General features: G+C 39.9%; 1 protein-coding gene across 4 annotated transcripts in view; it reads left to right on the top strand.

The window, feature by feature from the left end:
• LOC138622445 (myosin-10-like) overlaps positions 1-12,759 on the top strand; it is a 58,670-nt gene that overhangs the window by 18,021 nt on the left and 27,890 nt on the right. For all 4 annotated transcript variants that reach the window (XM_069701257.1, XM_069701255.1, XM_069701256.1 and 1 more), the window contains exons 4-5: positions 9,050-9,077; positions 11,935-12,037. In XM_069701257.1, coding sequence (XP_069557358.1) covers positions 9,050-9,077; positions 11,935-12,037 — 131 coding nt within the window. The remainder of the gene's footprint in view (positions 1-9,049; positions 9,078-11,934; positions 12,038-12,759) is intronic.

The raw sequence follows: 12,759 nt of genomic DNA, 5'->3' as shown, positions 1-12,759 counted from the left end.
AGGTAGATTTGTTTTGCAGTAAAAGAAGGAATCCATCTTGACAAACATTAAAAAAAAAAAAAAAAAAAACACGGACAATATTCAAGCAAAACAAAACACAACAGAAAGTACTAAAAGGCTTCACTAATCAAGACAAATAAATTCCACTGCTTCTCTTTTTTTTCTTTGTGGAGGGTCATAGACTGTCAGCACAGACGAAGACACAGTGTCATATTTTCATTGGAGCTGAGTCAGTTATTCTTGGCTCTTGGTTTGAAATCATACTGTGTTCAAATAATCTAAAACTCTTAAAGTATGTTTGTTAGTCTTTTATAATATGTCCACTTTGAAATGTTTAATATACTAAACATTTGTCAGTGATGAAGACTTTTATTGTTCCTCAACCAGAGTTTATATTAGCTGACATAAAATGAGTATTGGTGCAGAGTCTTAACTATAACTACTTGTAGGATGTATAAAGTCATAATACGGAATTACAATAGTCCATCTTGGACTTTTCAGCATTGTGTTGAGACAGAATCCCCTATTTTGACAATATTGTGCAGATCAAAAAGGCCACTTCTAGGCTAGACACTTGCTTTATATGCAAATTGAATCTAAAATGGAACTTAACTACTCTTACACACAGACATACAATCACTGGCACCGGCACCCGTGACTTCAACATTGGCCTCATTTTTCAGACCCAGTGGTACACTGATCCATGTGGTCCGAGAGGGGAAAGAGAAAGCCAGAGGTGAAGAGAGAGACAGGAGACGTTCACATGCTTTGAAAGAGGAAGTTCAAGGTGTAAATTGTGAAGCCTCTTCCCTGCCTTGTCTATATGTGTGTTGGATCTCTCTGCGTTCACACACTGACCAAGGTGGTCCCTCACACACTGCTGTCATTTCTGACAGGGTGGGGACATACCGTATCCCATTATGACAGTCTATTTCTGTCAGTGATCTCAACTGCCAACTGTCATCACTGTCGGGAAACTGAATCAGAAGTCCTGAAGCAGCCTTAGGATTTCATCTGCAAGAATGTCAGTGGGTGACATGACATATAGCTGGAAAGCTCCTATTTCGGAGATGTTATTCTCCTTTTACATCACGGCTCCGATGAGCTCAACTTCTCTGCTATCTTCCCCTTCATTCTGTTATCTGGTGCCTTCCCACCACACCCGTCTCTCCTTTACTGCACTCTTCCCTCTCTCGGGAAGTATTCACTTACGCCAGATGCCCAAGGGAACATCCTGTGTCTGTCAGTGGGCTTTAGCACAGTCTTTGCCCATTTAATCATACTTTTACTGATTTTTATAATAATGCATATTCTACAGTGTTACCTTTGACATTTTTGTCACTGATTGGCTCTGTTATTTGTGGCTAATTATGAAGCACTTCAGCTAATAAATATAAAAACATGTTGCCTCTGTCACATTGCGAGCCTGCTGGAAACAACGCCTGCTCCACACCCAGGAGGCCCCAGTGCTGGAAGTGAGGGAAACCAGGGGCAATCAAATTCCGTCACAGTCACACACACACACACACACACACACACACACACACACACACACACACACACACACACACACACACACACACACACACACACACACACACACACACACACACACACACACACACACACACACACACACACACACACACACACAGACAGACAGACAGACAGATTGGTACATGCAGAAGGCCAGGCAGCTCTGTGGCGCTGTCTGCCCTTCTGTTCGTAGGTTTGTGAATGCCGAACTGGCAGCTGGTTCAACAACATTACAGGGAATAATGCAGCTGAGCTGTTTAGTCACTCGGTTTGCAGAATATATTTGAATCGTAAAAATGTGTTCCCTCAGCTTATCATCTAAATCCTTCATAATCATTCAGCACTTTAATGATTAGAAATTCTGACATTTATTTTGTACAAATTAAAAACCTGAAGTTTTGCTGCTATTATCTTACTTTTGGTGGGATGTCTTTAGCCGCTTTGCTTTTCTATCCTACTTTGAAAACTGTTACTCAGTTTGTTCTAGAACAATCCTGTATAACAACACAGAACAGAATTTATTTAGTTTTATAATAAGTGTAGAGGGGTAATGACTCAACACTACCTTCACTTATACCTTCTTGTTCTCGTACTACTGTTATTATTACCATAATCACTACTAAAGTATTTATAGTGTCTTAGTTTGTTCATCTTATCAAAATTGCTGTCAGAGGATGTGGTTTATTACTTCTCATTAGTCCTCCACTTAACTGCATTCTTGTGTGTCTTATCATAATTGTTCGGAAGCTTTGAAGTGACAGTTAAGCTCCAGACTGCGACACTTCCCAGAACTGTTTGCTACTTCCACTGTCTGGAAATGTGGATGAGCTCTGTCTCAGTCACACACACACACACACACACACACACACACACACACACACACACACACACACACACACACACACACACACACACACACACACACACACACACACACACACACACACACACACACACACACACACACACACACACACACACACACACACACACAGACACAGACACAGACACAGACACTCCTGGCTGGCTTTGTTCATGTGCCTTTATGTAGCTCTGGATTCTGTCTTGCCTCTGCGCTTAGTCTTCATGAGTAATCAGGCCTCCATTTATATATTACCTTTGCACTTATGTAACAATTATATTCTGCTGTGACTAGGGAGTTGTGCGTGCGTGTGCGTGTGTGCGTGCATACATGTGTGTGTAGCTAATCCTCACTACATAACAGTTTATGAGAGTGCAGCTCACTGGCTATCGCTCAGGATTTCTTATGTGTGTGAAATGGTTGTCATGGCGCTCGAATTTTCATCCTGTGCAGTTGCGGTTTTACGACCTCTTTTATGAAGCAAATTGTGAGAGCTTGAGCTTAAGTGTGGAAAAAAATTGTTACATCCAGTTGTAAAGATCCAAAAGGTTGCAAATAATGTTTTTAAGCCAATGTCCATTTCATTTTTTGTAGCTTTGTATTCCTCATAAAAACTTGTGTTTCTGCTTCTTTAATTGGCAAAATACGTCATGAGAAGTGTGTGTGAACATAAAGTGCTCCCTGATTTCCTCTGTACATAAATCAGTTTGTATAGAAAGTGGGGAAAGGAGGTGTCAATGTGATCACAAGTATTTATGATATTAATGAAAATAAGTGTGAAAATAACTCTGGTTAGTTGCTGATTCCCGTTCACAGAGTTAAAACAAGACTATTCAACTATTAGGACTACAATGTGTGGGTTTGACTTTGGGTTGAACCGGAGCCATATTGCCGAGGGCCATTGACTGTAAATGGACTTGATTATGATCCATGCGCTAAGAGTGTTTTTTTTACACTAAAGTCTGGTTTCAGCTGGGGATGTGAAGAATGTTTTTGGTGGCTGTGGTTAAGAGACCTCAAATCTTTTCAGCCTGGAGTTTAAATGAGAAATTTGGTCCCACCCTTGGACTCATAGCTCATGACTGCCCAGACTTTCAAGGTAACCCATTTGGACAACAAACCTTTTTTAGGAAGAATGCAGTAGATTGTTCATCAAACTCACCATATTTACGAAGAAACATGCAAGTGTGTGAAGCAGAAGTAAAGGCTTTGTTGATTAATTGTTTGAAAACTAACTAAACTGTCAGGAGAGGGGTGCTAAGGCTGCACACAGTTAAATAAGGTTGATAATAGGGGGTTATGGTAATGTTTGGAGCTTTTGTGGAGATGCATGGACAGGGGGGGGGGGGGGGCGGCGGTTGCTCTGGAATGTGAAGAATTTGGGTTTGTTTAATCCTCGTGGGGGATAAATTATTAGCAGCAAAGGGAACCCTCCTGTGCAAGACAGGCCCATCTCCTACCACAGTAGCCTTAAAAGTGTAATTCATGCATGTGGGTATTTGGTACTGTACCCCCAAGACAGACTGTCTGCTGGTGTTTAAATTTGGAGTGCAGGACTTTTGCATGTAAATGAACATCTGTTTCATTAAAGCACTCGCCAAATGAGTTCACAAGATGCTGATTAAGTCTGTCACCGCCAGATAGATCTGTTTTTATTTCACACTATACAGAGTTTTTAAATCTTGTGTCTGGGGAGACATTCTGAAGGGAGGAGGGATTAGCAATAGTTGTTACCATAGCGACAGAGAGGAGTAGTCTGCAGCAGCTAAGAGTAGTCGGTAAAACATAATAAGTGTCTAAGAAAAGTGGTGGTGCTCCTGATAAGAAAGAAGATCGGTGTTCAGAGCAAGAATAAAAAAAGAAAGCGATTGATGGCGAGCACAAACATACAGTCATTGATGTAGCTTTTTTTTTCGTTGAAGAGCACTGAAAGAAGAGAAGGGACTTCCACTATAAATCTGGAAATGGCTGTAAAATCAGTTGAAAATAGTGTTTCTATAGTAGCCTGCTCTAACTTGAAGAGTAGCCATGTCACTGCAGGGATACTAATTGGTCTGAATGCTATTTTTTTTCTCTGCTGTCATGAAGATTTGTATTCACCTTGTATCCACGCGGAGACGAGCTGTAAAACTTGATAGATGAATGGTCTAACTTATTTCCATTTCACATTAACATTGCCTAAATGTCTGGCTGAGAGTTGTTGTGGAGGAAATAACTAAGACTCTGATGATGAAGTGATCAAATTAATAACATCTGGTCCTCTGAAGAAGGGATTTTGTCTCGAGTAAGATCCCACTCTTTAGCGGTGAGTAAATGTGAGCTTTACACCATTCATGAGGGGAAAAAGGGAAACGAGAGCAACCGAGGGAAAAGGGGGGAAACAAAGGGGAGGGAAGATTTAGTGGGGGCAGTAATGAGCTACTAGACGGGAAGAGCGCGTTCACTTTGATTGGTCCACCTACACCTAGCCAGCATGGCATCCTGGATAAATATGACCCAGCAGTTAGTTGCTGTGGTGATATAGGAAGCAGAAGCTGCCAAGAGGCCCAAGGTGGCTGCATGCACCAGATGGATGCACACATTCACCCACGTAAGTAGCACAGGTCACGTTAAACAGTTTAAGCTTAAAATGTACTCAACAAATCCACTGCAAAAAGTTTAACAAAAAAGCAGGACAATAGGAATATATCTAAAACAAGTTTTCACAAAATACACACATAACCAGACAAAAAATAACACAATTTCTTAAATGCAAGATGCTGCATCCAAACACTGCTTTAAAAACTCAAACAGTGCTAAACAGATGAATAAAAGAGGGTTTTATATTTGTGCTTTTAGCCCTTTAAAGAGCAACACCACTCTAATTGATCTCTACTTGATGGATCATTTTGAATAGTTTTTACAAAATTTCCTTTTGGCTGTTGATGTCAATGTCTACTTTATTTTGGCTGACCTTACACTGCAAAGAAATCATAAAGGCTAGATTAAAAGAATGATTGCCAATCAGGAAAAAAGGAGAAAGGCCACAAGGGAAATGAGAAGTGTAAAGACAGCATCAGAGGTATGATGGGTGAATAGATTTCTGATGAGCAGTGAGTGAAGCGACTGAAAATATGATGGAAGTCCAAGTGTGTGTGTGTGTGTGTGTGTGTGTGTGTGTGTGTGTGTGTGTGTGTGTGTGTGTGTGTGTGTGTGTGTGTGTGTGTGTGTGTGTGTGTGTGTGTGTGTGTGTGTGTGTGTGTGTGTGTGTGTGTGTGTGTGTGTGTGTGTGTGTGTGTGACATTTCTTTGCTCTTTCTCTTCTTATCAGCCAGGACTGATAGAGATCCCGCGTAGAAATCCAATCTGCTATTTTATATCGGGTCCAATGCTGAGCATCTTGTCCTTCCTCACTGATGAGAGACTTCTTTTGAACATTTCGCAGAATATTTTGACACAACATAAAAGTTGTATTTGTTGTTGTATTTTTTGGTCTTTAGAGCTTCGGTGTATTTTACATTTCAACAACAAGGCAATTCAAAGTGCTTCACATAAAACCATTAAAAGCATCAAAAACATCAGGTAAAGGAAAAGCAAATTTAAAAACAATTAAGAGCATTGATAGAAACATTAAAAACAGTCATTAAAACATTAAACAAGCTAAAAATAGAATAAAAGTTGCAGTGCAGTTTCAGAAATAAAATACAGTAATAAAATGCAGGAAATTGATCAACATCCTTGAGTCTGGTTCAATTGAAGGCAGCAGCAAACAGAAAAGTCTTCAATCTGGATTTGAAGCAGCTGAGAGTCTGCAAACAAATTACAGTTGTTGCCAGAGGGACAAAACATAGTTCCTGTGTACCAGAGTTTTTTTTTTTTTTTTTTTTTTTCTTTCCCAGTAAGATTTATCTGCCTCATGGTGTTTAATAAGTCACCAGCGCAACACTTGAGGTAACTGTCTTGGCATTTTGGCATTTTGGCTGACTACGTGTAATTGAAAGCAGTTGTTGGGTGCTGAGGGATTACAATCAGGGACTAATTTCCAAAGCATGAGGTCACACATGGGAACTGTTAAGTCATGTAAAGTTGAGCTGAAGCACAGAAGCTCTTTAGTGAGTGTGCATTTGGATTTGATATTGATGATGAGGTTGCACAGTGTTGCATGTCTCTGTCCAGTGGGACTAGTGGTCTAATGGTGAAAATCAACATTAGGTACGTCAGAGAAGCCGCAGATCTACATAGAAGTGGGAAGAGTATAATCAAACTTTGACTCAAGTTTTAAAGGCTTTAAAAGCTCATTTATCATTCACACTTACAGCACCTGTCGTGCAAGACAATTGTGCTTACATTTATTTTATTCTGTTTGCGTTTGATCTCATCATACATTTTATAAATGTAAAAAAGCAGACGGTAACTGAAAAGAAAAACGAGAATCTCCTCTTAATAACAACAGGGCTCCATTTCTCACCGGCTTTTGTCACTTAAAGGAGGTCTACGCTTTAGTGCGCGAACAAAAGCTCATTTGGTGAAAGATAACACCTCAGAGGCCGTCTGAGCCATCTGTGAAAACTGACCCACATCAACAAGGTGTGAGTACAGTTCTGTGCCGAGTCCCCAAACTGAACTTTATCATCTCTACAGAGTGGAAGGCTATTAGACACACCGCTATTATCCATTAAAGCTTCCAGTTAATAACCATCTTTTATTGAGGTGCCTTTATTCAGATGTGAAGGAATGGTCGCTGACATGACAAGTTTCTAATGTTAACAGAACAAAACAGGCACTTTGTTATGTCTTATCAATAAAATCTGCTTCCTTTCTCTCAGCAGTACAAAATGTAGTTGTGTGAGATGTGTGTGGCCCTATTCCATTCAGTTTTATTCAGTTTAGGATCTGATCTCAAGTGTCTCTTTTTCAGGAAATGAAATATCTCCTTATTTCCTGCCACAGGAATGTCAGGAACTACTGAGGTACAGTTCGAGGATTCACATGACTGGCACAAAAAGAAAATCATTGTAAAAGTATACTGTATACAACAACATGCTGACATTCCTCGATAAACTCTTCAACACAAAATCAGAAACCCTGTCTGCACATACGTGTGTTACCAGTAAGGTATCCCCACAGTACACTGCAGCTGCTCCTCTAATCTCTCCACATGTTTTGAACCTCTGGTTTTTGTTGTTGACATGAAAAAAGCAGTTATAAAATGCTGTAGAATTTCTATCTTTTTTCTCCGGACAGTTTATGTTTTGCTCACTCAGTACACGAGGTAAATTATTCTTGTTGACCTTCAGTCAAGTTGGTCTGAGTGTCAACAAACATGAGAGCTTGTTGTATCCTGCAGTTGCAAAGGATATTGTGGAAAACTCAACTAAATTCAGCTACCACCACACCAAAGAAGGTTAGACAGTTGACAAGTTGCAGTGGTTATTTAAAAGTAGTAATAGAAGTAAATGTAAAATAAAAATGATGAATAAACAAGCTTATAAATTAAAAAAAAAAAAAGCTTAAATAACTATTAGTAAGACATGTATTGTCAGCATCCATGGTTGATACGTTTAGCTTTTGCCTCTCCGTGTGGTAGAAGTCCAGACGCAAACTTGAAACAGCTCAAAACAAAGCAACCAAAATACTGAGTTTGGAGTTTGGTTGGAGTTTTAGTTGTAGGGTTTTCCCTGTAGGTTTCTGAAGGGTTTAGCTGTTGTGTTACAGTAGCAGTGGGGGTTGGTGGGCAGTTATTTGATGAGCAATTTCCAACTACTATTACAATATTTATTTTTTTAAAAAATGCATTGTCTGCCATAAAAATAATTGTCATCAAACACTGGAAGCTTTAAGTGAAGGTATAGTATCTTAGATGCTGTGAAAAAAAAGCTTGTGTGCTGCACTTTAGTGTTATAGGGGAAAATGGAAAACCCTGCAGTTGTATGAAGAAAATACTCGTATATCCACATATATGATTATTTGTGTTAATTAGCATGTGTTTGATAATTTGGGGAATTAAAACCTGCCATATTCACAGACCTAACTTCTTCCTCTTTGAACACCACTTTTTTTTTACCATTAAATTGGGGCACACTCTGCCTGTGGCAGCATGAGAAATCGTCTCGAATTTCTATCAGACTCTGAACGTATCAGTTCCCTGCTGGTTCTGGTCTTTGTAGTTCTCTGTAGTTTGCAAGAGGACCTTCAAAGTTCAGAGGTCGCCCACTTCAGGGGGCATCACTAATCCAGTCATCTGGACTTTGCTCTGAATCCCTCTGTGATGAAAGGTATAAGAGCTGTGGTTACTAAGTCTGGGTGCCAGTTTATGGCCATTGCATAGCATGGTTTTACAGGGTAGTCTGGATGCAGCAGACTGAGGAATGGCAGTAAAACATAATCCTGAAAACACAATTAATGTGACTTTGGTGTCTGTGGAGTAATATTTCAGTTTGTCCTGTCAGTCTCAGGAAAAAGAATACAAGATGTGTACATGTAGAAATGATACTCAGATCCTCCAGCATCTCTATGATGATGCAAAAAGAACTGGTTAAGTTTCTCTTTAGTATGTTTTAAGGTCCAACAGTTTGACCATCTCTGTAATGATAGTAGTTGTAACGAAGCCAAACCAGAGACAGTATGGAAAGATGGAACAATGCTGACTGTGTCTTCTGTTTTCTCTGAACAGATCGTGAGGACCAATCGATCCTTTGCACGTGAGTACTGACCTCTCTCTTAATTCCTCTCCTCTCTTCTACTTGAGGTCATTTCTCTGCTCTGACAGATGGTTGATCTGTTCTTTAAGGTGTTTCTGGTGATAAAGCACCTTAATAGGCTGGAAAATGAAACCGCCTCAAGATGATGATTATAGAGTTAGAACTTATACACTTATAATGGGAGCACTTTAAGGATCATAACTTCTGGCTTTCCTAGTTGTTTCACCATCTCCCCTCATCGTTCCCTCATCCTGAGTAAGTTGGCCAGCTCCCATCATCCTGCTGAGTTTTATTTAAAGACTAGTTTCAAATAGCTTTTTGTGGACGCTGGGCTGTGCAGCCGCTCTACCCAATACTGAGGCAGTTATGAGTGTGGTTTAGTGGCCTGCCTTCATCTTCTGTGGCAGAGAGTAATTAAGTGCCACTCTCTCTGACTTGGGTTTGATGCTGCCAGTGAAGAGACAAGAGCGGTTGCATAATCCGTCCTAAATTCTGGAAACTACGCCCCCTGCTGGAGACAGTGGAGACATTTTAGCGGTTTCATCCCATTGCCAAGGTGTTCCACCAATTCAGAGGATGTGTTGTTCTTCCTTCAAGGAAAATGATCCCTGGACAAACACAGAAGAAAAAAAAAAATCATAGGTTGCACTCCAGACCTGTGTTTGTGCCAGTCTGACTCTGCCTACTCGTATAATAAAAAAGACTGCACGAGCATCACTTCTTTTCTGGTTAAAAGGCCACGAGCCTATTTAGAATGAATATAGTGTAGAATTGTAGAAGGTCTTGTTTTGTCTCGTGTAGAAGGGATGTGTTCACTGTAACATTTGTTACAATCTGTGTTATATGTGAACAGTTGAGATCTGGTATTTTTAAATGTGTTCAATTCAAGTTAGTTTAACTTTATTTTAGAGTGCATAATCACCATGCAACATGATCCCAATACACTTCAAGTGCACAATGAAGGAAAATTGTGCCACAATAAAATATCAATGTCAAGAGAAATTAGGACAGAAAAGTGAGAAGTCCAAGGTGCTTTGTGCAAGCTTTGTCAAACAGATATGTTTTATGCTTAGACTTGAAGATCTAGACGTGTGTCCTCATATTCCCTGATGAATACTCTCGTATTAACGGTCAAACACAGGATGCTGTCTAATAGCTGGGAAGAAGGTATGACAGTTAATCAGTCAATCAATCGGACTTTGTTTGTGTAGCACTTGTCATACAAATATAAAGTAACACAAAGTGCTTTACAGTAAAAACAATAAACCCCCCCACCACTCCCTAGACATGCATGAATCAAGAAATGACTGTTATCCACAAAAGACTCAATAAAAGAAGAATATAGGAACCGGGGATGCGATCTATAACACTGATCTGCAATGAGGAAACATCAGAAGCAGAATTACAAGTTACAACTGTAAATAATAGAATACAATAAAAGGATATATCAAGAGGTAAAAAAACTATAAATATATCTATATCTATAGATATATCTATTATATCTATAGATATATATAAACCATAATAGACCAAAGAATATATAAATAGATCATTAAATACATAAATGAAACAAATATAATTCAATCAAAAGTTACAAAAATACTAAAAAAGATATACCAAGTGGTAAAACCAACTAAAATATATAAATATACCACTGAATAAATAAATCAAATAAATCCAATTCAATTAAAAACAAAACTAAAAAGGTAAGTCTTGAGTTTGCCTTAAAAACTACAAACACTTTCTGCTGGCCTCAGGTCTTCAGTAGTGCTGTTCCAGAGACGTGGACCAGAGTAGCTAAGTGATGCCTCACTGCAGTCAACTATAAAAATAGGGTCTAACTCACAACCCTGATCAAAACATTCCAACGAGATGCTCTCTGGAATGACTTTTATCTCATGACACTGTCAGCTGTTCAGTTTCTTGAACAGTGATGGCATGAAATAGAAATACACATTTAAAAAGTGTCCTTCATGTTGCATTATGTCCATATGTTATATTCCAAAGAATTGAACAAGGAGAGATCCAGAAGACCGAGAACCTGCCTCACATGTTCCCTGTAAATCACATTTGTATTTTGTCTGCAAGAGAAAAGATGTAAAAAAAAAAAAAAAAAAGTCAGTGAATCATATCTGTGAGATGTTTTCTAACACGTCTGTGAAACTTTAAAGACACCAAGCCAAACTTGGTTTCATACCTAATTTGACCTATATTCCTGTCTGTGTTCTGCATTCGAGGACACGCCCATCGAATTCTGGTGCGGCAGCTAAAACGGCAGTGTGCTGTGCAGCAGAGCTAATAGCCAGCTAGACTAAAGCCACCGGTATGTCGCTCGATGTAGTGTTGCTGGCCTGGTTTCACGATTGGCCCTTTCTGTCTGGGTTCTGGGACCTGACTGTGGTTAACTGTGGATGACCCTGCCTCCTCAACACAGTTATCATTAGAGGAAGCCCAGAAAAAGGGCCTGGAAACTTTGGAGGACCGGCTCACCCAACCACAGCCTTGTCGAGTGAAACACAAACAAATGGATCGATTTGCAAATAACAACAAATAGTCTGATGGTTATTCACTTTCTCTTTCTGCATTTTTTTTTCTCTCTACTTGTGTCTTTGGGATTCATCCAATCACTCTTAACAACTATAATGATAAGTAGAGTGACTGAGAGTTATTTAGGTTTGGGTTTTACAGTGTTTTGTTTGTACTTTGCTAAACTTTGGACAACTTACACAGATTATTTATTGTGATGTGGCCTGACCTCACAACTACAAGCCAGTAATTCATGTGGGGAAATGTTTCATGTTTTCTCACCCATCCTTTATGTGTGGATATCCATGCTGTCTGTACCCTTCGTTTTCAGAGGTGAATCTGGCGCTGGCAAGACCGAGAACACGAAGAAGGTCATCCAGTACCTGGCCCACGTTGCCTCCTCACACAAAGGACGCAAAGACCACAACATTCCTGTGAGAGCCCCAATGCCCCTGTTTCATCTCCTTCTCTCCTCTCCTCTCCTCTCCTCTCCTCTCCTCTCCTCTCCTCTCTCCTCTCCTCTCCTCTCCTCTCCTCTCCTCTCCTCTCCTCTCCTCTCCTCTCCTCTCCTCTCCTCTCGAGCGTGAGAACATTGATACCACTTTCCTACCTGTGTGTTAAATACAAATAAGCCTATAACCAGCAGCCGGTTATTTTAGCTTAGCACAAAGACTGGAAACAGCTAGCCTGGCTCTCGTTTACAAGTATAATTAAGTGTTTATGTGCAAAATGTTTCCTTGGCTGGGAGCAGTGACTTCCTGAAACTTCTGCCGGTTGCCTGGCAACTGTTTCAGGGCGAAATCCAGTTTATAATCCGGCATAAAGAAGTTGCTGTACACTGGATTAAACAAACATGATTTGAAAACTAAATTATTGAGCTTCAGAGGTGCTGGTAGATGGATTCTGTCACCTGTTGACAAAGCCAGGTTAGCTGTTCCTAAGGGTGCTCTGATCAATCGGCCGCCGATCGTGATCGACCGATATTAGATTTAAAAAGTTTGATCCAAAAAGAATGATCAGAGGAGCCGATCACATGACGTAAAACCCTCTGCGCTCAAATGGCTTCACTGGCTTCCCTGTACATCCAGGTATCTGATAAAGTTTGTATTTGTCTTATTAATAAAAAAGGATAAAGAGAGATATTTTCCCGATGCAC

This window comes from Brachyistius frenatus, unplaced genomic scaffold (genome assembly GCF_029030835.1).
Source record: "Brachyistius frenatus isolate BFR_SWC_R1_liver_20210118 unplaced genomic scaffold, ASM2903083v1 Contig_36, whole genome shotgun sequence".
Taxonomy (NCBI): Eukaryota; Metazoa; Chordata; class Actinopteri; family Embiotocidae; genus Brachyistius; species Brachyistius frenatus.
The sequence above is the reverse complement of the archived record's forward strand: the minus strand, read 5'-3'. Positions and strand labels throughout refer to the sequence as shown.